The 26,675-nt window shown below is 39.1% G+C and overlaps 2 protein-coding genes across 3 annotated transcripts in view; one reads left to right on the forward strand and one right to left on the reverse strand.

The window, feature by feature from the left end:
* The first annotated feature begins 5,483 nt into the window (after positions 1 to 5,483).
* LOC126376360 (gamma-glutamylcyclotransferase-like) lies at positions 5,484 to 6,718 on the forward strand. Its single transcript, XM_050023683.1, has 3 exons — positions 5,484 to 5,769; positions 6,011 to 6,144; positions 6,341 to 6,718. Exons 1-3 carry the CDS (start codon positions 5,656 to 5,658, stop codon positions 6,627 to 6,629), a joined length of 537 nt encoding a protein of 178 aa, XP_049879640.1. The 5' UTR covers positions 5,484 to 5,655; the 3' UTR covers positions 6,630 to 6,718.
* A 2,074-nt stretch (positions 6,719 to 8,792) lies between these two features.
* Positions 8,793 to 26,675, reverse strand: part of LOC126372783 (insulin-like peptide receptor) — a 90,288-nt gene continuing 72,405 nt past the window's right edge. Inside the window, exons 16-27 of one of the 2 annotated variants that reach the window (XM_050018674.1) lie at positions 26,286 to 26,442; positions 26,065 to 26,118; positions 24,383 to 24,577; positions 23,576 to 23,730; positions 18,733 to 18,900; positions 17,945 to 18,187; positions 17,616 to 17,704; positions 16,765 to 16,993; positions 16,028 to 16,246; positions 15,736 to 15,816; positions 15,101 to 15,347; positions 8,793 to 13,320 (exon numbers count right to left, since the gene is read on the reverse strand). In XM_050018674.1, coding sequence (XP_049874631.1) covers positions 13,082 to 13,320; positions 15,101 to 15,347; positions 15,736 to 15,816; positions 16,028 to 16,246; positions 16,765 to 16,993; positions 17,616 to 17,704; positions 17,945 to 18,187; positions 18,733 to 18,900; positions 23,576 to 23,730; positions 24,383 to 24,577; positions 26,065 to 26,118; positions 26,286 to 26,442 — 2,076 coding nt within the window. In that variant the 3' untranslated portion in view covers positions 8,793 to 13,081. The remainder of the gene's footprint in view (positions 13,321 to 15,100; positions 15,348 to 15,735; positions 15,817 to 16,027; positions 16,247 to 16,764; positions 16,994 to 17,615; positions 17,705 to 17,944; positions 18,188 to 18,732; positions 18,901 to 23,575; positions 23,731 to 24,382; positions 24,578 to 26,064; positions 26,119 to 26,285; positions 26,443 to 26,675) is intronic. The other variant, XM_050018685.1, reaches the window with a different exon arrangement.

Consider the following 26,675-nt stretch of genomic DNA (forward strand, 5'->3'; position numbering starts at 1 on the left):
ATCTCAGCTTTTCCCATACCTACTTATCGCCGAGCTTTGCTCGGTCAGTATAGCTCGATCAAACAGGGGTATAGTACATCTTACGGCAACTGTACCCCAAATACCCCAAATCGAAATACCCCAATTAGAAATATAGTCATTATGCTAACCATTTTTACAGTCCGTCTTAATTAAAGGGAAATAAATAACGATAAGTACAATATTTTTTTCTTAAAATGCTGTTTTTACCATTAACAATAAAATTCGGGCTTTGTCGTAGTTGATCTAAGCAGTGGTACTGGACCAATATTCGATCTGTTGACCTGCGTATTGTGAATATTTGTAAATTAATAAGCTGTGATAAGAAAATGTCTAGATAACATTGGAAAGGTGTAGAAAGTCAGCCAAAGATAGCTCTTTTAAGTTAAATAAAAATACGCTGCGTTTTGTTCTTTACGAATTAGGTAATTGAGTAGCATACTTACTACTTGTCAAAATACATAAATTAATATAAAATGATTTAAGGACTTTAAGAACTGAACTGGCAGCATAAAAAATCTTAAACTAGGTACTTACTTGTAATTTAAGAAAATTGGATGTTAGCTACATGAAATATTTTTGTTTAACAATTAGGCATAAAAATAAGGATTTTTTGAAGGCCAGCCCAGCAGAGGTGTATATTATACAAAAGTATTTACTAAATATAATATTCGTTTTACTCGTTAGCTACTTTACTCTTTACTACCATAATTTTAAGATTTAGATTTAACTCCATTATTACTGATACCTACTCTGTAAATACTGATTGCCTATGTATATAGCCGTGTATTTAAATATATTAGAGGAAGTATACCTTTATTACTTATTTGTTCTTAAATTCTTTGTTATTCCATTTGTATCTTCAGATTCCCATTTGTTTTGTTGTATTATAGGTAAAACAAGTTTTTTTTTTTAATGTAGGTACAATATTTCATGTCGAGGTGGAAGGCAAGAGGGAAACCACTCGTCTATTTTTCCCTAAAAAGTAGCATGGAAAATACTACACGACAAGAGCGTGGCTCTTAAATTAGTGATGATGAATTCATGCTACAGTCAAGTGGCTTGATTAACTTTCAGAATACTATAAAATTTATTGTGTCTGGATGGACCTTGTTTCGACAGATTAAGGGTTAACAGAGATCCCCATATCTCTGGTGCGAAAGAATAAAGTCACCCTATAGGAATTATTACTTACTTAAGCTTGATATGAAGTGTGAACTTAACATATGTTTGAGAAACAAGGACCCAATACTTTCCCGACACAAGTCTTTAGTACTTAATGGGAAGACTTATTCACATATTGTTATGTTGATTTGGAAAATAAAACTATTTGTATTTATTTATTAATCACGCCTATATCCTCACGACTATATCCCAATTGCGGTAGTCAGAGGTACATCCATCGGAATATGAACTAAGTGCCTACTCACACCTCAACGAACTTTCTATAAGACCAACATGATAGGTGAGCCGTATCGCCGTCTATAATGGTTATTTTTTTTTTGTCGAATAGAAATCTGAGCCACTGGTCGTAGCTATACGACCTATGTTCTCGACGCCCCGATTTTCTAAGATTTTTGAAAATTTGCAAATCATCCACACTATCAACAATGATTTTCCACAATTTTCGAACGCTGTAGTGAGTATTATTTAATCTTTGGCCATGCCATAAATCAGGGGTGCTGAATAGCGGGTCGCAAGTAATGCCCATTGTTTCTACATTTGCGGGCCTGATGGATTGCAGCACTGCTATGTCTGTTAATAATAAACATGTACACTGTGCAGTAGGGGACCGAGGTGTTGATTTCCAACTACCCGCAAGATTGAGAACAGCTTTTTCCATATTTTTTTGATTATTTACCTAGACTAATAACATATTTAGAATAAAGAATAATTTACCCTTTAGGTCCAAAACGTCTACTTCCCAAAAAGACCACTGTCCCAAATCGTCCACTTCCCAAAACGGCAACTCCCAAAATGACCACTCTCCCAAAACGTACGTCTAAAGAATTGAAAACATTGGCGAACCTAGTACCCTTAACATAGTATTCCTTAGTACTTACCCTAAACTTTTGACTACTAATAAGAATACCTAATCATGAAAGTTATCTAGCACTAATGTCATAGGTACTTAATGTTGTTTTGGATTATCATGCTTTTGTAAAGAAAAAAATAGAAAATTATTTGAACTAAAAAGTATAGGTAGGCTTACATAGTGAACAGAGTTCACTCAACTGTTTTTAACATACACATACATAAACTCACGCCCGTAATCCCTAATGGGGTGAACATAGTGACAAGTAATCACAGACGAGAGAAAGATTCTAGATTTTTTAATGAAAAAAAAAAATACTTAAGTCGTATGTACCACATTTCCTTTAATTACATCCCAACTAAACTATAACAGCTACAACTGAGCTCGCGACAAATACACCAAACAAACAACCGTGCATCGGAGTACGGATGGCAGAATCGATGCACCGACCATGTTTGCGCAAGCTGTTAAAAAGCCCGCCCTATGGGTGCGCCCAATTAGGGAGGCGACGTTGCTGATTGGACGTAATCGCGTTAGTATCGGCGACAAACATCCCCATTCCCCCTCGAACCGCTTTACCCCGCTCTCCCCAGCTTTCACGAGGCTTATATGACTCGTGCACTAAACTGTAACTGTTTTATTGTTGTCTGATATCTGTGCGCCGTACAGCCGTAGTAGCCCAGTTGGTAGAACGCTTGCCTCTCACTTTGAGGTCGCAGGTTCGAATCCAGCACAGCCCTAAACCAATGATTGTCGAATTTGTTTTCGAATTCATGTTTGTATCATAAATGATTATCACGTGCTCAGCGGTGAAGGTAAACATCGTGAGGAAACCCGCATTCCCGAGGAAAGCATTTTCGGAGGTATGTGACCTAACTTATATTGGGCTGGTTTTTCTTTCGTGGGTTAGAAGGTCAGACGAGCAGTCGCTTCTGTAAAAAATCGGACCTGTCAAATGTTCAGATTAGGTAAGCGGACGCTGTGGATAATGCTAGGGGATAATGATATCTGTGCGGTATGGTTTTGGCTAACCACACTAAAGGTCCCTGGTTCGATGGCCGATCGGGTCAGTTCATAAATGGGATTTAATTGATTCAGTTCAGAATGTCTGTTCACTGACCCGCGGTAGAGTATGGTGCGTACGTACCTAACCCTTTCCAATCGTCGAGAGACGTAATAGGTATCCAGTAGGCTCTGCACGGTAGTCGCGCCGCGCGTTGAATTATATCGAGGCCTTCGACCAATAGCCGTTTGATAGAATTCGTATCGTTTATTGGTCGAAGCGCTCAATATAATGCGCGGCGCAGTTGTCATGCAGACCAGGCAGCATTGTATCCAGTCTCTTTATGTTAAGCTTACTTGAAATCTGGTTTGGGAATTAGTAAGTAGCAGAACAGAATAGATAGTAGAATTATTGTATACAGAAGGAACGGCGTTGACCATAAATTAATTAATATCCATCCAACCCAACCATAAGAATTTTTTTTTTTGACGTCTGCATTCTAGCACGCTTTTCACTGTTAACAAACGAGTCCTAACTGATGATTCCCTTTGATTCACTACCGCCGTTAAATACCTATCTATTTGCTGGAGCGGGCGCGAATAAAAAACATCAACCAATCAATAATTATTGATTGCACAAAGATATAAGTAATGAATAAGACACTCACGAATAAGACAGACACTTTAGACGCTTATCGTAAAAACCGACTGAGGCGCTATGAGTGCTGTGCTGTAACTGTGGCCTTTCCAATAATAAACAATGTTGGTCCATTGAATGGACAAGGGACTGATTACTTACTATTTAGTATCTACTTCATATCGAGAGTGACTGCAAGATATTTTCTGTGTGCATGTGGCTCTAAGAACCTACCGGGTGAGAGCCTTCAGCGCTCCCCATTTGTCCGGCCAAGTAGTTAATGCCATCTGCGGAAAATCTACAATAAGTGACGTCAAAAAAAGGCTCTAAGTACTCACTTCTGCGGAATGACAGACTTGAGTTTATGTAGGTATATACGTATGCACAAATTCAGCAAGCTGCTTATTCGTAAGCGTAAGAGACACATGACTGACGTGGCTGAATAAATCGCTGAAGAGTTCAAAATCACAAGCATATGGTTTCCTCCGCCTCCGTGGTCTAGTGGTTAGAGCGAAAGGCTCACGATCTGGAGGTCCGGGTTCGATTCCCGATGGGGACATTGTCGAAATCACTTTGTGAGACTGCCCTTTGTTTGGTAAGGACTTTTCAGGCTTGAATCATCTACCTAATTGTCCGAAAAAGTAAGATGATTCCGTGCTTCGGAGGGCACGTTAAGCCGTTGGTCCCGGCTGTTAGCCGTGAACAACACCTCCACCAACCCGCATTGGAGCAGCGTGGTGGAGTATGCTCCATACCCCCTCCGGTTGATTGAGGGGAGGCCTGTGCCCAGCAGTGGGACGTATATAGGCGGTTTATGTTTTATGATTTCCTACGTCAAATTTAAATATAAGTAGATAGCGCGCCGTCTGCTATTCTACCGGCAAGAGACTATACTAAAGAAAGACTATTCAAATGTAGTGAACTATTATTCTCTTTGTGGACTATTCTATTCTAGCTAGACGGATAATGGTGCTAATTCCTGTAAATACCATCTAATTTTATTTTAAGTTATATCTGAGAAAAGTATCGGCGTCCGAAGGACGTAATATACGATCCCGACGACCCGATTACTCTAGCCATAGAGGCAGCCAATCAGCTCGTGACACCAAACACTTCAGGACCCCGATACCGACCCCGCCGGCGTGGTCGACGATTTCCCTCATTCAGCGCTTATCGCTATCGACCCACTAGGGTCGATTAATTCTTTCAAATATTTTTCCTCTCAGACGACGCCCTGAGCCGAGGTTCGCGCCTAACTGGGCACCCTCAGGCCTGTTGTCTTAAACGTTGTACCGGGTGAGAGCCTTCAGCGCTCCCCATTTGTCCGGCCAAGTAGTTAATGCCATCTGCGGCAAATCTACAATAAGTCACGTCAAAAAAAAAAAAAAAAAAAAAATAAAAAAAAAAATTATATCTGTCATTTTCTTATCCGCCGAAAAGGAAAGGGACGGGTAATCGACAAGCATAAAATTTATGGAACACACGTCAATTTTAAGCACAAATCTAAACCAACCGTCTAAAAATTTTACGTCAGTCAATAACCCGACACATTAATTTACTCATTCTTCCTAAAATTAAGAGCTGTGAATCATCCGTCCCTTTCCTTTTCGACGGATATGAAAATGACGGATATAACTTAAAATAAAATTAGGCGGTGTCTGCAGGAATCGGGGCCGATGTGTATGTTCGCATCGCACCTATCGAGTCGATTATCGAATGACTCCAGTAAGACAATCGAAACAAGTATTCGATTACTTATAGATGGATTTGACACTGACAGACAGTCTGACAGTGACACTGTGTGACATGACAGCAGGTGTATTTTTGTTGTTTATTTGATTTATTTTAAAAGTTACAGCTTCCAAGGTCTCTTTCGCTTTGTGGCTGATAAGATAACAGATATAAAAATAACTGGGAGTTAAATAATCAACTCTTGAAACTGGGAAAAGCACGTCTATTAACAATGAATCAATTGCAGGACACTTTCCTATATTTTGCATATGGAAGTAATTTGTTAAAGAAACGGATTCATATAAACAATCCGTCTGCTGAGTTTCTGGGTACTGGAAAACTAGAAGTAAGTCCATTTATTATTCAGGTTGTGTAAAGTAAATAGTCGTAATAGAAAAGCCGGCTATGGTATAAGCGTATTTTGAGGTTATATTACAAATTTCAATGAGAAAAAAACCTAATGAAAATGTTTTTTTTTAAAAGCATGTTCAAATAGGCAAATGAGTAAATAATTGTATTATATATAATAATCATTATTAACTCATTAGTTTTATTAGCTTAAAAATTCTTCATTTTGCAAATTCCAGAATCATCAATTAGACTTCATCAGGTATACAGACAACTGGGGGGGATGCTCAGCAACTATAGTGCCCACTGAAGGTGCCCACGTGTGGGGCGCTGTCTGGAGGGTGAACAACAAGGATATGCCTGCTTTAGACAAGTAATTTCTGTACATAGATGTCATTTTAATTGCTTTTGTAAACTATTGCCTGCTTCTATGGGGCAGTATATTAGCAGAAATAAGTATAATAGTATTATAAATATAATGTTTAGTGTCAATAACTTTGATGCTTTATAATTGTTTGTTCTTACCTGTTATGAGTACATATATGAATAACATATTATAATCTCTACAGGCAAGAAGGTGTCGAATCCAACTGGTACTTCCCCAAAATAGTGGAGATAGTTTTGCCAGAAGGAACAATAGTTGAATGCCGTACATACCAGCAGTCAAACAACCCCCCAGTTCGCGGAGTAGGTGAAGATATTCCTGATGAAAGAAAGCCTTCTAAAACCTATATGGAGGTGATAATCCATGGAGCAATGGAATGTGACATTCCTGAGTACTATATAGAGAAGTTGAAGAAAATCCCCCACAATGGGAAGGAAGCCTCACCGGAGATGCTTGATAAACTGAGACAATAATTTTGTATTTTCTGATTATGACATGTGATATGAATATGAGCTTGTAAATACTGTTATGTTTATGTAATAAAAGCATTTATTTTGTTAAATTGTTTTTGCAAGTTAATATTTTAACTTACTTTGTATTTTACATGTTAGTCATCATCTGAGAGTCTGTGCTATAGACACCAAGAGGGTTAAAAAGGCCACATTAAAGCAATTCAACTAAAAAAGCATTAATGCTATTTGACATTTGCATTGTGTCAAATTTCAAATTGCAAATGTCAAATTGCAATAATGCTTTCTTAGATGAATTGCTTTGATGTGGCCTTTTTAACCCCCCAGTACTCTGTCAGTAGTACATGAAAGTTGTATATAGCTCTACAACTTATGACAGAATTTCATGGTACATTTGACATAGTGATTATATTCTCTGTGTATTTGACAATGTAAAACTACTCAATGATGATAATCTTTAAAAAATAAACAGTCATTACAACAAAAATTAGTTTTAAGTGAAACCTAAATTTTTCAATAAAAACAACAAAATGATGAAATCTCAAGTGTATAAACCTGGCACATACTTACTTTTCGCTTATGGTACCGACATATTTGCGTTCAGAATGCATATGACAAGCCCATCAGCTGAATTTGTGTCCATAGGCCGCGCCGACGTAAGAGTTTATTAAATTATACAAATTAGGGTACCTACCACACTTTAGTTCTAGCATGGTCAGGTGCACAAACATTAGGACAGCCACTCCCAACAATGGTCTGAATTATAGATTTTAATATATTTATAATCGATATGATGAACCGAACGGTGTGGTAACAAGTTTTATCAACCAAACAAGTTAATTTAAATTTTTAAATGAAGTAAAAAAATTATTGAGTTCAACGGACATAGCAGACAGAAATAAGGAAAGAAAGGGACAAATCATGCTCATGCAGCGACTCCATCCAGGCAACCTTGGGTACAGGAAATTTTATACAAATGTAATAGCTATTGGTTTAATTGCAGTACTTACATATACATATTTATAGTCAAGTACGTATCGGGGCAGATAGTCACAAGTCATCAATAAAATAACTTAATGTTAATTATAGAACTACAGACTGCATTTCATGAAATACTCGAAGTACTGGGGAGGGCCCACGGCAACCATGGTACCCACTGCGAACGCCCACGTGTGGGGTGTCATATATAGAATAGATACCACTGAAATGGCAAAACTTGATCAGTAAGTCTGTTACTATCCATACTAATGTTATAAATGCTAACGTAGCTCTGTCTGTCACCTTTTAACGCTGCTGGACGGATTTAGATGAAAATTGGCACGTAAATCGAAACCTAGGAACGGGCATAGGTACTGTCACGAGGATCGCCTATCGCCTCGTCGATCTGCCGCGTGCGGTCGCTTTGTTTGCTCTAGCAAATGACGGTTCTGAGTAAGAGAAAAGGATAGAAGTATAGGAAAGTGCGTGTGGCTCAATCCTAACTTCAAGGCTAAGAAACCTTTGCTTTTTCCTCACCGTAGTTCACCCTGCTTATGTCTAATCATCTCCATCATAAATACAATAAGAGCTTTAACTTACATTTCTACATAATTAAACTCACGGCATTTCTAACAATGCATTTATGTACTCAAATAAGGAATAATGTTTTTTCATTATTATTTTTTCCTCAGTTTGAAAGGAGTGGAAACAAAAAAATATTACGTGAAGTACATGCCAATTATAACGCCGTATATAGACAGTTTAAAATGCCGCACTTATATACAGAAAATAAATCCATTGCCCAGGGGTGACAATGATGTAATTCCGTTAGAATTTTATCCTTCGTGGGCGTATAAAGAGGTAATGATAATGGGTGCCAAGGAACATGGTCTGCCACCGTATTATATAGACCAGTTGAAAGAAATGAGAGATAACGGTGACGAGGGCTATTTCAGAACAGATTGCATTTTAGGCCGTTTCGTACGACACCCGCCGTGTGAGTGTAAAGTGCCGGGTAGAATACCCAGGATACCACTAAAACTGGACGTAAAAGAAACGATAGAGAAACACGGCATCAAGAAACTTAACACAGCCAGCAAAAAGAAATTCAGAAATTGCATATAAATTAAATTTTTAGGAGTAATAAATAACCCCTACTAAGGTTGTCGTGAGTTATTGAAACAAATATTTACTATTTTTTGTAACTTTTTATTAATATAAATATTAAAATTATTATTAATAGGTACTTGTTTCTCATTAAATTAAATATAAAAATTGTACACTATCTCAATCGTTTGGTGAAATTGTATCTAAATTGAGCATAGAGCACAACGCTACCCCCACACTTCATATTACATAAACACGCACACAAATCACACGAGGAACACATCATTTGGAAATTATTTTATCAGTCAATAATTTATGCATAATATAATTACTAAAAATGAGGTAATGTAACTGCCTTACTAGGTGGAAATCACAATAAAAAGTAAATACTGACAAAAATAAGAGCAAAGTTAATAAAGAATTATTAAAGCTCGCAGGGAACGCTGTGTGAGGCAACGTTGTGCGAGACCCGGCCGCGGCCGCGGTACAGAAGCTGTGACGCGACGCCACGCGACACCACGTGGCGCCGCGTCGGCAGCATCCGCCGGGCCACGCGTCTGCTTCTACATCATACGCGTCCCAGCACAGCGCGACACGCGGACACACGTCACGCGGACCGCTTCCCCCGCTCTGCCAGAACGTTCACATGCGATAAGGTGGAACAAAAAATATGGCTCTAACATTAACATTATACTTAATGGTACCTACAACATTTCATAAATTGAGCAAAAGGCACTATGCAATTTCTAAAATTAAAGAAATATTTGGATTTGAACTTTGGAAATTAATTTGAAATCGAAGGGAGAATACTTCCACTAATGAAATGATACGACCGATGCAACGTGCCTTGAGCCCCCAACAAACAACGACACACAACATGTGTAACCTAGCCGGCCGCGGCGCCGCCGCTACTGCCCAGCCTACCCCGCTAGGGCCGCGCGGCCGCGTCGTGGACTATACACGTTATATCGTATAAATAAATACTACCCGCTAGCCTTTCGGATTACATTGCCCCATGCCCAGCCAACATCTTGATCTGCATTCCTGTGGCACGGTTCTCGATTGTGTTCAAATGAATCGTTCATTATTGAAATAAAGTAAAAAAATATACATTTCGTTTGTAGAGTAACATTTTATTTTAACACGTCACACACAAATGGAATCGCACTAGTCGTATACCATCTATGCAATGGCGGCATGTTCACACAATCAACAATCCTGCATTCCGCTGAAGGCTGGATGTCTGAAGGCACTCGTTTATACCCTTATACCACATTATCGTATAGATAGAGCCGGCCGCGCCCGCGACGTGATGCGCGGACGCTCCGACATTGTTTGTAGTATTGGGTTGTAACTTTGGTTGAATTTATAATATATAAAATCTACAGAGTTAAGTATTCATTTAAATTTCACAATAACATGTATAATGTAGCTAGCGTATATTTTATATAATATTGAAATATGATTGTCGTCAATAAAATGGATATAATACAACAATATGGAAATTTATGATTAGATAATACAATTAATACATAGGTATGAATTTTATCCGCAATCGCACATTACGCATACTATGCTATATGTACAGTAAACCTTGTAACTGGTAAAGAATCGAACTCACGCGTGGGGGCCGTACACTCCGTATACGTCGGAATATTCCACTGAACATACATACTTGGCTTGAATACAGTCAATAAAATCACAGGTCATTGCGTAGTATGCGTACAGTCCGCGGCACTACCCTGATACCAACCCAATTTCATTTATATGCCAAGACATCGCGCACATTCAACTATATCAATACATACACATAATATGATATATTTAACGCATATATAACATTGAATATAATCATAGCTGGGCATTAACTCGTTAATTAACGAAGTTAACATTTTGGTTAACGGATTAACTTTTAAGTTAACTTTTAAAAATGTTAACGGACACGTTAACTTCCGTTAATCCAATGCTTACTATTTACCGCACGGCACCACGGCGCGGCGCCAAATACAGGCTCAGACAAGTATGAAACAAAACATATGACAGCAGTTGAGTGGATGCAGTAAAAAAGTGCATGGAAAAAAGGTAGAAGATGGAAAATTCGAAAGACAGAGATAGTTAAGTGGCGGTGGGAGCAATGTGAGTAACAACTATGATGACGAGGAAGACTTTTTGTCTGTCACTCAGTCTAAAGAAAAACCAAAGAGCTCCAACTCTTTACAGGGTGAAGCGCAATGTCTAGTTAAAATGTGGCTGGACATGGTATCAAGACTCATTCAAAGATGCTGCATTCATCGGGGAACAGATATTCATAAATCTATTCATTATGCAATACTGCTATACCCTCAAGCGCTGCAGTTGAACGTCTGATTTCCACGGGTAAAGACATTTTAACACTAAAAAGAGCCTCTTTCAGATGAGAACTTCGACATGTTAATGTTCATGAAAGGGAATATGCACCTTATGCCAACAATTAAATTACATATTTGAATTATACAAGTATTTTGTTTTATTACTAACCTGTAAACTTCCAGAACCTAAACCAACAAGTTTTATAAGTTCATTAACGCAACGCAATAAATATGCAATTTAACACACCTATTAACGATTAACGTTTACTTGCGTTTAATACTTCCGAATTGTAACGTTTAACGAGGCTAACTTTTTTGTAGCGGATTAACGAAGTTAACTATTTGATTAACGGTACCCAGCTATGATATAATACATACATTTCATAATATAGATTAATGGATTAGATTCACATTTATGAGTTGACAATATTATTTTACAAGACATATATAAGTATGCAGTACATAGTCATATAAAACCGAGTCTACCAGTAAGAACGTCTGTCGGGTAGTAATATGTAGTTCATTGACATTTCATCTAAAGCTAAAATGTTGTTTCCAAGACTGCTAGAACGAGACTACATTAGTACCGAATAAAACTTGGTTTACATTTCACTAGTCTCGCCCGATTAGCTAGTATTTGGCTATGCTATACTATAGAGTATATTTCATACTAAACAATAATTGTAATAATATATTATACAAACAACAATAATGGCAGGTATATCTATTGCATTGTAATTGATACGGAACACATTGATTTCAGCTTCATATATGAACAAACTGCAACAAACTATAACTATTTCATGGGCACATGTCCAAGCCTACATAGTTATTTTCAATTATTGTAACACAGCTATAAGTAACAGTATATATAGATTTTTAAATGTTGACAAGTCTTTGGTGGCTAAATCCGATTTATGAATGTATCGATATTTAGTGGTCACTTGTAGAACAGTAATAGGTAGTGAAGTGAACGGATTGAGTATTTTGAACAGTTGCGTTAGATTGCGTCGAGCAGCGCGGCGGCGGGCCGGCTGCGGCCACGTGTGGGCCCCGCCCGCCGCCGGCCTCGTTAAATATCAAGAAATTAATAAAGTAATTTGTACACGACCTTATTTATCTACGCGATAACATTATCTATTCACACTTTACATCTTACACTGTAAACTTAACATTAATAGGCTACCGCTGTGCACCAAACGGACTATTCTGTTGTCTTTGTTAAACATTGCAGTCGTTTTATGTACTCTTGTGCTTAAATATTTCATCGCACATAAGAACACGTCGGTCACCTACAATTTGTAACCTTAGTAAATACTGCAACATTTTCAACAATAGGACTTATCGAACGATTTTGGTGCACAACGGCTTATGTCAAAAATGACACTCGTACAACTATATTTTTATTGAGGTAAACTATATAGGATTCACGTCGAGACAGATAGACTCAATATCGCTTCAGCAAAAATATTAATTTCCTGATATGAAAACGAATCGTTAGACGAAAAGAAACGCGTCCATCGCGTCATCATTCTTAAACAATTAACTAGATTAACCTTCTAGAAAAAAACGTCGCCTCTGCACGAGAGCACACTCCGTGTGCAATAAATTAATGTAGTAAATGCAGAGAAGATTCAAGAACTTTTACTTATAGATACATTTACGCTAAAGTCAAAATATAATCAGGTGCGGGCGGGCGCGCCGGCGGCGCTGCTCCACCGCGGCCCGGCCCGCGCCTGTATAACGTACGTATCAAATAAATAAACAACGCGGCGGGCGACTCGGGTCGCTCGCTATTTCACTAGCTACGCTTACATCTAGGATTCGAAGAGTCGATCGCGGACGCGGTCGACCTGAGGTAGATTGCGGGCGGCGGAGCTGGGACGGCGGGCGGTGGCGGGCGCTCGCAGGCGGGGCGCGGCGCCTCGCGCAGCACGACGTGGAGCCCCGCCTTGAGCGGGGTGGCGGGCGCTAGAAGGCGTAGCACGCCGTCGGGTCCCACCTTGAGCGGCACGGCGGGCGCTAGCAGGCGGGCCGCGGCGCCTCGCGCAGCACGCCGTTGGGCCCCGCCTTGAGCGGGATGGCGGGCGGCGCGGCGGCGGGCTGCAGCGGCTCGGCGGCCGCGTCGTCGGAGGCGCGGCTGCGCAGCGACGACAGCTCGCGCACCCACGACGCCAGGCGCCCCGACACGCCGAACAGGTTGGAGCCCGAGCCCGTCGCCACGGCGCCCACGTTCACCTCCGTCATCTCCTGCTCCTCGTCTGCAGCAAAGAAAATACTCACGGTTATTATGACGACACGAAGTTTCGCACCGCGTTCCACATTTACATTCTATTATTATGTTCTAAATTTTGAATTTTGTATCCTCCATAAACCCAAAATTCGATTCCAGTCATATTCGGAATGACGCTAAATCGATAGTACCTTTTAAAATTAAATTCAGTCTGAATTTTATAATAGAAGCTTTGCATAGATGGTACAAATATCCGTCGAATTGGAATGAACACAAATACGCAGAAAACAACTATAGCTCGAACTGATTAAAAAATAAATTCAGGAATCAAAAATACCTCTAACTACAAAAAAAAACTGCGATGGCCATATACAGTGTGTTAGTGACATCGTAACGAAAAATTTAAGGGATGATTCAGGCCATAAGTTGATATCAGGTGGAATTTTCCGTCGCAAAATCATGGAACGGAAAAGAATTAAAAAAAAAACACTAAATTTTCATGAATTTTTGACAGAAAATCCACTTGATATCAACTCAGAATCATGGTCTGAATAATTCCCCTCAGTATTCGTTACGATGTCTCTTACACCCTGTATACTAATCACTATTCAAAATATTTAAACGAGATAGCCTTAAAAAATTGATAGAGCAGTTCTAATAGCACTAGTATAATATATTTTAATAAGTATCAGACCAGCTTTATCTTAGTAGCAATAATAATTAAAACTAAGGTGCTACCTACGGAAAACTACATGATTTCGGTCACTCAAGAAATGATAACAAGTGCTAAATGTCAGTAGGCATGCAGGGCGCCGTACTTACGGTCCTCAGGGCGTCGGCTACTCGCCACAAACGTCTAGTGACCGTGCGAACAAACAAGCGATTTCATATTAATATTCATACCTTATATCATATATTTGTGTTATTATTTGACATAAATATCGCCAATGTTATCATTTACTGGTGGTACCAAAATTATGTATGTGCTCTTTCGTAACTGTATTTTTTTTATCGTTGAGAGCATCCTAATACCTCACTTTTGTAAGGTAATATATTTTTTTGGACAAAGAAAAAAATCTCTTAATGCAGTGAAGAAATTTGCATAACGCTATAATGCTACTTTTCAACACACTTGCCGCTCCTATTGCACCGCTTCTAGGTACATAAAGCACTCTAAAAGTTAAAACACCCGTACTGTAATAATATTAACGCACGGGTGTTTTTGTTATTAGGTACAGCTTTTTAAATCGAGTTTTTATGTCCAGGCCTTGAGGAATGAAAATATAAATAACTGTTATGATTTATATATTTTTGTTATAACATAAACATTAATTTACATTATTATAAAAAAAAAATATTTAGTTTCGTATATTTTAATTATTTTTGTCTGTGCTCTTTCTATATGCGCTCGCATTGCTAATTCAAACAAAGAGAGATAATAGAAAAAAATAAATTTGCGCGCCTTTGCCGCCTGGTTTCAGAAATACTTTTCTTAGCCATTTTTTTATTGTTTTTTTTTTTATTTAGCTGTTTATGTTGATTTTTTTCTCACAAGTGTGTTGAAAAACCTCCTATGAGACGTGTGACCGTGTCATTACACTTTCGGCTGCATTACGCCCTCGCCAACGGCTCGGTTTGCAATCCGCCCAGGACTGTAATGAATTGTATCTACTACTACTTACCGACACAGTACGTACTATTCGACTCTTCGGCAAGTATTGGTTGCATAAAAAATATCGACAGATTGGCCTGAAGGCCCCTACAACCAGGCCAAATAACCTAATTAGATATATCTGGTTATCACTCACCAGCATTGGACCGTTGGAGCGCATAGAGCTCCTGTCCCTGCGGCGAGTGGAAGAAGGAGCGGTGTCGGAAGTAGGGCTGCGAGGAGGGCGCGAGGTCGGCCACGAGCTGCAGGAAGGAGGGCCGCTGCGAGGGCCGGTGCGCCCAGCACGCGCGCATCAGCTCGTACAGCCGGTCCGGGCAGTGCTCGGGCCGCTCCATCACCCCGCCCTCTACTACGTAGCGGACCACTTGCTCGTTTGACAGACCCTGTGGATAGTAAGTGTTGTTGCTGGTGTATTCTTTCGTATTCATAAGGCCGGTCGCTCTTTGTGTACGTGTTATCTGTTAGAGACCTGTTTTCGTTTATGTCCTAAGTGCGCCGGTTTAATGTTACCATGTATCTACATGTTTTCCAATCGGAAACCTTTACATTGGAGATTAGCGCTTGGAGATTTTCAATTTTGATCAAAATCAAAGAAGGTAATACCGAATTACATATCGAATTCTGATAAACAGGAATCCTCCTGTGGTTTATTTAATTTTTTTTTTTTTTTATGTAAAATACTTAAAATACAATTCTGACTTTCTAAAAATAGAACTACTTACACAGACACACATATACGAAAGAAATTCAGTGAATAATTAAATATATTACCTGATATGGTTGCATAGCGAGTGTCGCCATCTCCCACAAGACGACTCCGTAACTCCATATATCGCTATTACTTGAGAAAACCTGTAAACATAATAATCGTAAATTTTACCGTCTCAGAACGTTTCATATTTTTACGCAATAACGCATCAACCTTTTATGGTTTCGTCTTTTGACGTTCTAAGGCGTCGTCTACATTATAATTATAAGCGATATTGGTATCGATGTAGCGGATTTTAATTCGAAATAAAAGCCAAGACTGAATCACCAAAATATCTAAAGTATACCAACTTACCCCATCTTTTAAGCTCTCGGGGCTCATCCAGCGCACCGGCAGTAGGCCTTTGGTGCCTTTCCTATAATAATCAGTCTCATAAATGTCTCTGGTCATGCCGAAGTCCCCCACTTTGACCGTGAGGTCGCCGGCGACCATACAGTTACGCGCCGCTAAGTCGCGGTGCACAAACTTTTTGGCCGATAGGTAGGCCATACCGTCGGCTATTTCTATAGCCATCTGAAATAAGAAAAGGGAGGTTACTTGTCATTGTCACTTGTACATTTTAAAACAGTGTTTAAGTACGTAAAGAATACAGTTATTTCAATATCAAAATGGTATTTGTTTAACTATTATCTTCAAATCAGGATCTTTATAAAAAAAAATAACTATCAACTAAATCTACAGCGGATGGGCAGATATGAATGATCACACAAAACATACGATGTAAAATTGACAAATTACAAAAAAAAGTTCGTTCTATTGGCCAAATTTTAAAATTGAAAGTATAGTTTGACGTGAAAATCTAAAAAGTTCTAGTTACCTAATTAATTTCTAAGAAATAATAAATACCTGGGGGGTTAAAATGGCCACATCGAAGCAATTCATTTAAGAAAGCAATATTGCTATTTGACATTTGTTTGCATTGCGCACTTAATGTTATATGCGCAAATGACAAATTGCGTTATTGCTTTCATAGATGGATTGCTTCGATGTGGCCATTTTAGCCCCCCTGATACAATACTAAAGAAACTGACCTGCAATATGTTCTGCAGCGTGGGCGGATTGTTGTCATCCTTCTTGGGCAAGGAGCTGTCTGCGTCGGGGCGGTGCGAGCGGAGGTACGTCTTCAAGTCACCGTGCTCCATCAACTCCATGACCACCAGGGTGGGCTGGCCGCGAGACACCACGCCCAGGAGGCGCACCACGTGGAACGTGTCGAACGCCTTCATCACTGACGCCTCGTTTAAGAACTCGATGCGCTCCCTGCAAGTTTCAACATGACGTAGAGATTGGAGACTATTTTGTGAATGCGAAAGTAAAGCAAATCTCGTTAGTACCATACAAAAAAAACTCATTCTTCACGTGTGCCGCCTAAAGCGTAAGTGCGAGCGAGACACAGTGTGCGTCCTCTCGCCCTTACTCTTTAGTGGCTTACGGCCATTTGGGACTTATTATTATCTATGTCGTTTCCATATCTCGGCCCTATGGAGTCCCGGACTTTTGGAAGGCGTGCGTGGGGCCGAAGCCAACACGTAGATATTATTATGCGCGCGATGCGAATTGGTGTGTTGCGAAGTTACCGATGTATACGTAATATTGTACTTTATTATATGACTAAAATTCTGTGTCACTATTTGCTGATAGCAGCATTCCTTTGTATCGGGTAACTTCTAGATTGGTAGATAGGCGATCAGACAGTTTATTAGCTACTAAACTTAGTTCAAGATACATACATAAACTCCCACGAGAGACTTTGTTCAGTTAGGCGTAAATTCATAAGAAACGTTTTAATATGAATCCTGATATTAGCTGCATTTTATTTTATATATAATTATATACAAAAATATACCATAAACAAACGCATGCAAATTTTGAAAACGTTTACCTGTCAGTGGCATGTTCATTGACAGTTTTCACAGCGCACCGAGTCTCTGGTTTGCCTTTTTCTATGTTCTTCGCGATACCTTCATACACCTAAAATGCACACAAGAAGTTAAATTACACAACGCGAGCGTAGATGAAATAACGATTTGATCTCTCATAATTAAATATTCTTCAATGCTTTGTCACTATTCAAATTGTAATTAAAATGACATTACAACTCTGTTACATACATCTCTTGATAGTTTTACATACTCGTTGATCTTGTAAGCTCACATAAGTTTAATTATTTTTATGACAAAAAATCTGTAATAATGACAAAGTAAGACTTACCATGCCAAAGGATCCTTGCCCGAGTTCCCTGATGAACTCGATGTTTCCTCTGGGCACCTCCCACTCGTCAGGCACGTACACCGTCGAGACATACTCAGGGTTGACGCTCGCAAACAGTTTATTTGCCTCGGAGGGTTGTAAGAACTCTCGCTTGGCGTACCATATCCCCGCACCCAAAACCAGTATCAAGATCACACATCCGCATATAACGCCCCATATCCATTCGTGGCCTGCTGCCCTCTCCTAGAAAAAGATAAGTTACATTTAATACAAAAGGAAATTACAACTTGATTTTTGGCAAATAACTCTTCTCCTAATTTAAAATTTATAGAATAAAAAAATCTCTTTTAAAATGTTTAGATAACTAATCTACATAATAAGGTATAATCCGTGTAGTATTTGTCAAATACGCAGTTTGTCATGAGACCTATAGTATTATATTCGTCATATGTTTATCACAAACTCATTTCGGCATTAACATCATTAGTCATAAAAGCTATTTTATTATTATTTCTAGCCTACATCATCCCTCTGCAGGGCAAAGGCGTCTCTCCCTTTATTCCACTCCTCCCGATCTTGGGCTCTCTTTTTACAAGACGTCAAGTATGGATACAACTCGCCACGCCATCTTTTTCTCGGTCGGCCCAACGCCTTTTGCCATTTGGCACCCATTTGTGGTCTTCATTGCCTATAGTCCTTAGTAAAATGGCCAGTCTTCGGACGTTGCACAGAAGGCTGGCCAAAATCTATTTAGAAAAAGATAAATAAATCTTCTTCCTATAACTCACCTCAATGAAGATGAACGCCTGCGCAGATCCGTTGCCGGCCCCGCTGACGGTGATAGGCGTCACCTTAACACTGTAGTTGCCAGGCAACAGGTTACGTAGTAGAGTCACACACGAACTGTTCTTGCACTCAGACGCTGCGATACAGTTCTGTAGGCTCACGTCTTGCGCCTGTGTATCAAAACAAGAGACAGAGTAGTGTGTGTTCTGTGTCCAGTGTGGTCAAGAATTGAAAAGTTTTAAGAAGAACTTTCAATTTGTCATCAACATTTCAGACGCCCAAGTAAAAAGGAATTTCATCAAAATTGTACAATTTTACATTAGTACGTTACCAGAGTAGTTAGCCACGTTGTAAAGAAACAATTTTCAGATCACTAAAATAATGTTTTCATGTGGAATTACCGGTTAAGTGAAAGCTTATTTTTAGCAGACTCTTTGATCTTAATGAGGGTTTTCTGTTATGGCTATTATTATGTTTCGTTAGTAAATATCCAATTTTTTTTTCCGGTTCCGGTATTCGTAAACGTCAGACGCTCATGAGAACGCTCCCGTGTTTTATGCCAGAAAAGTGTGAAAATATAACCGTAATCGGTGGAAGTGACCTTCGCGTCAAAGTTTACCTAGCCGCGCGCCGAAATAATAAAAAAACTCGACATAACTAGAAACAAAAGTGTTAAAAAACCAACTTAAAACATTCGTAGTGAAGTGAGGTTATCTGCTGCTAATGTCAAAATTGAAAGTGACATAAAGGGAACAAGCGGCAGTTTGACCAACATAAGAGGTGGAAATTACGTTCAGAAACTAAACCTTTTCTACGGCACTGACACTCAGTGTGACCAGAAGAGAAAAATTACCCATTTTGGTAAAAAATAAGGAAATGGAGGAACAGTTCGATCTACTTTGGAACAAACTCAAGGATGAGTTACAAAGGCAAACCGCTGTCATTACCGAGTCAGTGCACTCATCACTTTCAATAACATTGGAAGAAAAACTAAAACCTATCATTCAAGAAAATGAAAAATTGAAAACAGAAATAGATAAACTAAAATCTAAACTGCAGCGGTTGGAAATAGATGCCAGGAAAAATAACTTAATAATCTTCGGGATAAAAGAAGAGGAAAATGAAAACACCGAACTTATGGACATTGTTTTGGAAACTCTGAACAATATTAATAAGAACCTGATAAAATCCAGCGACTGGGATAAGTGGGAGATAAGTCAAGTGTATAGAGTTGGGAGGAGAGACGAAACAAGAACTAGACCAGTAAAGGTGGTACTGACACTTGGATGGAGAAAGATGGAGCTCCTTAGGAATAGAAAGAAGTTGCCCAAAAATATAACTGTAACCGAGGACCTCCCAAAGGAGGTCATCGAGAATAGAAGGGCCTTAGTCCCAAGAATGAAGGAGGCCAGAGAAGCTGGCAAGTATGCCATCATTAAAAATGGGAAACTCATTGTAAAGGAGAAACAGGAAAGGGAAGAAAACAGGGATAAGAGAAAGCGCGTTCCGTCCTCCCCACCCAAGACACCTCCAGGTAGCTTCAGCAAACCAGGAGAGAGTGGAGTGCCTTATCCTCGGCCAGATAAGGTATCGAAAACCAGCAGCTTCAACGTAGTTGCGGGCAGGGGGAGTTCGCTTGAACAAAGTCAACCAAAAAACTAAAAAGCGGGAACCGGAAAATACAAACCGAAATAAATATAACAACTAAACAAAACGAAACCAGAATGACATTCCCCAACCCGGCTGGTCCCCGTGGGGAATTAGACCAATACCCTCCAGAAGCAGGAAAAAACAATAACAGCAAAAATAACAAAAACAATAAAAACAGAAACAATGATAATAACAAAGACAATAATAAAAATAACTCTAGAAAATACAACTCTCCGTCCCCAACAAACAACGAAAACTCAAAAAAAGATAACAAACCAGAGAAAATATATATAGCGACACTTAATATGCGCACCCTTCGAACAGAAGAAAGACTATCTGAACTATCCGAAGCTGTAAAAACCATAAAATGGGATATTATTGGTATGAGCGAAGTGAGGAGGCTCGGAGAAGAAATAGAAGAATACGAAGATTATGTCCTGTACTATAAAGGTGAAAAGCAAGGCATGTATGGCGTAGGCTTCCTTGTTAAGAAACACCTTAAAAAGAACATTGAACTCTTCGCCAGCAAATCAGACAGAATAGCCATATTGAATATAAAGCTCCCTGGATTCAAAACACCGTGGACAATAATTCAGATATATGCGCCCACAGAAATGGGAATTAAAGAAGACAAGGACCAGTTCTATAGATATCTGAGTGAAACAATGGAACGCTCCCATAAAACCTGTATCGTACTAGGAGATTTCAATAGTCAAATCGGAAACCCAGTGGAAGGAGAACATCTCGTCACAGGGAAGTTCAGCAGCGGAAAAAGGAATGACAATGGTCAAAGACTGTTGGACTTCGCAATGCAACACAACCTAAAGATAATGAATACATTTTATAAAAAGAAAAGCTCGAGGAAATGGACTTGGATCTCACCTTGTGGGAAGTACACAAACGAAATCGATTTCATCTTGAGTAATAAACCCGCATCATTCAACGATATCGACGTCGTCAATAAGCTGAACTTTAGTACAAACCACAGGATGGTAAGAGCGACAATAAACTGTAATACGAAAACTTCTAGAAAACACATACAAACTAAAACAAGCTATATTCCATTACCTCTCCCAGAAGAGATTATAAGTGAAGCAGAGAAAGATATACCAATAATAAACACTCAATGTTCAATACAACAACAGTATGACACACTGGAAAATGCTCTTAAAACTGTATCCAAAAAGATAAACTACTCAATTAAAAATAACGACAATGTAGGGATAGAGGCGAAGAAACTTATGTATGAAAGACAACTCCTACTAAAAAACCGCAAAATTAATTTAAAAGATATAGAAAATATAAGTAAAAAAATCACAAAATGTATTAGGAAACATAGAAAAGAATCGAGATTCAACAAAATAACAATTGCAATAGAGAAAACAGGAGGTATCAAAAAGGCACTAAAACAACTTAAAGACTATAATAACTGGATACCAAAATTTAATGAAAGGAAGACCACGGGAACTACACAAATAACATCACATCGTTCGACTATAAATAAAATAGCTACAAAATTCTACGCCAAACTATATGGACAAGTAGAGACAGGAAAAGAGATCATAGGACTGGAACAGACAGACGAAGAAACAATACCAGAAATCATGGGAAGCGAAGTTAAAAAAGCAATACTCTCTCAAAAAAATGAAAAAGCGACGGGTGACGACAAGATCACAAATGAGTTTCTCAAAGGCCTGCAACAGGTTATAACCAGACCACTAACTAACTTCTTTAACAACGTCCTTCATCAAGAAGTAGTCCCTACACAATGGACACAGTCAACAATTATACTTATACATAAAAAAGGCGATAAGCAAAATGTCGCAAACTACAGACCCATCAGTATTATGTCCAACATATATAAAGTCTTCTCGAAGGTCATCCTTGGTAGACTCACAAGAATCTTAGACGAGCAACAACCTAGAGAGCAAGCAGGCTTTCGCTGCAACTTCTCCACGGTCGACCATATGCATGTTGTAAAACAATTTATAGAAAAATCTAATGAATATGGCAAACACTACTACATCTCATTCGTAGACTACAACAAGGCGTTCGACTCCCTGTTCCACAATTACCTATACAAATCCCTTTTGGACCAAGGTATAGAAAGGAAATATATAAGGATAATCAATCATATATACAGCAACAGTACAGCGAAGATACAACTAGAGAGCATTGGAGAAGAGTTTGCAATTAGAAGAGGAGTCAGACAAGGCGACCCCTTGTCACCCAAGCTCTTCTCAGCAGTGTTGGAATCAATCTTCAGGAACCTTGACTGGAATAACTGCGGAGTAAAAATTGACGGATGCAATCTTACCCACCTAAGATTCGCAGACGACTTGGTGTTATTTGCAGAAGACCCGGACACACTACAGAGTATGCTACTAGAATTGGTGACCGAAAGCAGTAAAGCAGGACTAGAGATCAACCTATCAAAGACCAAAGTCATGACAAACTGGGAAAAGCATGACATCTGTATTGAGAACCAACAGATAGAATACGTCGAGGAATATATATATCTTGGACAAATAATATCACCACGAGAACAAATGTCCAAAGAACTCAACAGAAGAGTAACGAACAGTTGGGCACGCTACTGGTCCCTCAAAGAGATAATGAAAAGCCCTTCATATCCAGTCTCCCAAAAAAGGAAAGTCTTCAACATGTGCATACTCCCAGTACTCACATACGGTTGCCAAACATGGTCTCTTACAAAGAAAGAAAGCAACAAGCTAAAGGTCTGCCAGAATGGGATGGAAAGGAGTATGCTGAGCTTGAGACTGCGAGACAGGTGGACCATGTCGAAAATAAGGGGGATTACAAAAGTCGCAGACGTAACCAAAACAGCGAGAAGATTGAAGTGGCGGTGGACCGGACACATGATGAGGTCTAAAACTAACAAATGGACAAAAGACATCACGGAATGGTACCCCAGAGACGGCAAAAGGCGAAGAGGGAGGCCAATCAAAAGATGGGAGGATGACCTACCTAAGGGGTGGAGACGATACACACGAAGTAGAGCAGATTGGCGCTTGATGGAGGAGGCCTATGTCTCAGGACAGCCCGATTAGAATACGTAATACATATAATAAACCTATGTAAAGTAGAACTGTACATCGGTGAATAAAGGCTATTTTTATTTTTATTTTATTTATTTATTTATTTTAGTAAATATCCAAAATATCCAATACAGACCTGACTACTGTCTTCAACCCGCGAGTAGTGCACGTTGTAGGCGACCACGAATCCGTTGGGGTTCTGCGGTGGCGACCACGTCACATTCACTTCTGGCAACGTCTTGTTAGATGGCAGTACTATCGCACGCACGTCCGTTACTACGTCCGCGTTCGCTGTGACAACAATTTTTAAATTCGCTTTATTTTCCGTTTGAACGTTATACGTTGTAATTAATGCACACAGAAACTCGGAGAGTTCTGTGCCGGGTCATTTTTGTAATTTTTAAGTTTGTATGCATACGTTCACTTAAATTCGCCGCGAAGCGTTGACATACAATGGTGCTGATTGGGGCAACCACCAACCTAAGTTAACTTCATTTTTCAGGACTAAAAGTAGGTCTATCTCTTTCCTGTACTTACTGTAAGTGAAGGACAGCACTAGTTTAAGAGCTGTCAAATTGAAATTAGATTAAGTTTGTGTGCACCCGAATAGTCACCAATCTCAATCTCCTCCCCCCATCATCGTAATCTCGCGGGAACTCCTCTGGGTGCATTGGGATTAAGCGTTTGCTTAAGAAAACAGTTACAGATACATGCATGTCATCAAATGATTAATGACGAAAAAACTTTACTAAATGCTGCACAATCCCGCTATATCATAAAATATCTCAATAAATACATATCTCCTATACTCAAAGGTTGAATGGAAGAGATTGCTACTTAGCAATAAGGCCGCCTATTTTACTCTTTCTATTTCTCTTCTGATTTATATTTTTGTATTTCCTATATGTGGAATAAAGTATTTGTTGTGGTATGTTATACTCACGCAGCTCCATAGTTCGGAAGGTGTTGTATGACCGTTCAGAGCACCAGGTCTCAGCGTAGGCCTCGGCAGTCTCGTTGTCTTGCTGTTCGCGACACGCCCACACGTTGACCGTGTACCACGTGAAGTGACGCATGTTGCGCACCGTCAGAAACCGCGTGTTACCATCCAACTCGTAGTACTGGGCCTTTACGTAGCCTGGAATGTGGAGGATAACCTTAACATATTACTTCGACTTACGTATCTCTGATCTGTTACTGAAGTTACTAGAATACCTATAGCCTGACCGCGAACACTATACCGCGTCTTAGGATAGGTTTCCATCTTAGTGGAAAGGGAAGACGTGCAGAATCAAACAAAAACAACGTGCGAGAGAGCGAGAGAGAAGACGCCCTGTCGCATTCTTCTCTCGCGGTGATTGGTCGATTTCTACACATCTCTGCTCATCCTATCTCCTCTTCGCTTAAGAGGAAATCCACCCTTAGGTAGTTGCGCTACGATTACGCGGGGGTGAGGAAACTCAATCTTCTCTGTCTGTCCCTGTCTCTCGTTCGCAATATTTAACTTATCTCTGTCTCTGTCTGTCGTGTTATGGAACGTGTGCATTTGCTTTCTCTTCCCCCGCGCGTCTGCTCTCACCAATACCACGGTACAGCGCTTACGGTTAGACTATAGAATATATCTAATAGTAGTAATAATAGGAACTTGCTATGTGGTTGGGTTTCTTTTAGTCCTATTTCAGACATTGTCGCCAAAGATTGTGTTAATCTAATACATTTATTTTCATCTGACTGAAATGTCTATCTATTATGTGCTATTTATATTAATATTAAATTGGTCGATATGTAAAACATAGAAACAATGATGTTCAAGTATACCAAGGGTTTAAAAGAGCCAGATTGAAGCAATTCATCTAAAAAAGCAGTATTGCTATTTGAGATTTGTTGCAATGTGCACTTACGTTTTTATATGCGCAAATGATACATTGCAATATGCTTTTTAGGTAAATTGATTCAATGTGGCCTTTTCATTACCCCAGTTCGATCATTTCTTAAATTATTTGATCATTATTACTGTAAATTCATGTGTATTAAGTGAGTCAAATTCAAGTTAGCAATGAATCTTGAAGTCACCTTGAGAACAAATTAGGTTTGTTCCGTGGGAGGGTAACGGGGGCTATTATTTTGGACTTGTTACCCAAATGAATTCGAATACCTTTGAATTTGTTTTGGCAGAACTACTAAATAAATATTTAAATATAACAAAATTCCCTCGTTTAAATGTAATGAAAAATGACAAGGAATGAATTGAGAAAATATTGACGATGCGTATGAACCAACCTTAGATTTAACTACGTCTGAAATGAGTCTGTTATACGTCTACATTTAATACTAAGAAATAAACATGCATTAACAATTCGAAAGACTGGATGAGCTAATAAAAATTTGATATATTATTTCTTTACTCATATTACACCTACAAATCTCCATGCAAAAAATTCAACGTTTACTTTCTTTTTTCATGCCAATATAAACTTGGCCCATCCAGTCAACTATAAATCAACTCGGAATGTCTTGTGATACTAATGATTTCCAATTTTTCTAACAAATATATTTGTTAGAAAAACTGTAGTTTCCATGCAGCTACCGGACACCCGTTACAAACAAATATGATTATGTTTTAACCTGTACTATTGTCCGTTACGACGCATATGTTAGGCTGGATGCGACTGCACTTCGCTGAAATGAGAAGGTCGATATGGCTGTGATGAGGGTATGGTAAGCATGAATGACGAAGAAAAAGCAGAGATTAGGTTGCAAGAAGGTGAGCGTATGAACATGGTTTTAGAATGACAATGATAATGACATGTGAAGTTTTTTTTTAAATATAGGGATGTGAATGTTACCTCCTTCCGTAGCGTTGCTGTAGTTCTGTCCAATGGTAGGGCGCGTATTTCCGCTTAGTATGACGAGAGTGCTCAGTAGGCTGGATGTCTCGATGGACCGTCTCGTCCGTACACGATTCCGAGACTTGGTCTTGTTTCTATCCGTCTTTATGTACACCTGAGGAGGTTTTCAAATTGTAATATTCTAATCACTTCATTCAACCTACACAACAAGCAATCTATATAAAAATAAACAAAAAAATAAAAAAAGTAAGTTATACTTTAGATAAACAAACATAAAAAGTGTTTGAATACATACATAAACTCACGCCTATTTCCCAACGGGGAAAGCAAACAATGTTGAATTCCATTGCCAAAATGGCTTCACTAAATTGAGGCAGTCTTCTCACT

This window comes from Pectinophora gossypiella, chromosome 2 (assembly GCF_024362695.1).
Source record: "Pectinophora gossypiella chromosome 2, ilPecGoss1.1, whole genome shotgun sequence".
NCBI classification, from domain to species: domain Eukaryota; kingdom Metazoa; phylum Arthropoda; class Insecta; order Lepidoptera; family Gelechiidae; genus Pectinophora; species Pectinophora gossypiella.

What these genes read in the sequence shown, in the direction of transcription:
- LOC126376360 (XM_050023683.1), top strand. Translation starts at nt 5,656, where the DNA reads ATGAATCAATTGCAGGACACTTTCCTATATTTTGCATATGGAAGTAAT. An exon ending in TGGGTACTGGAAAACTAGAA is followed by an intron (nt 5,770 to 6,010) that starts GTAAGTCCATTT and finishes TGCAAATTCCAG; the next exon opens with AATCATCAATTAGACTTCAT. An exon ending in GATATGCCTGCTTTAGACAA is followed by an intron (nt 6,145 to 6,340) that starts GTAATTTCTGTA and finishes TAATCTCTACAG; the next exon opens with GCAAGAAGGTGTCGAATCCA.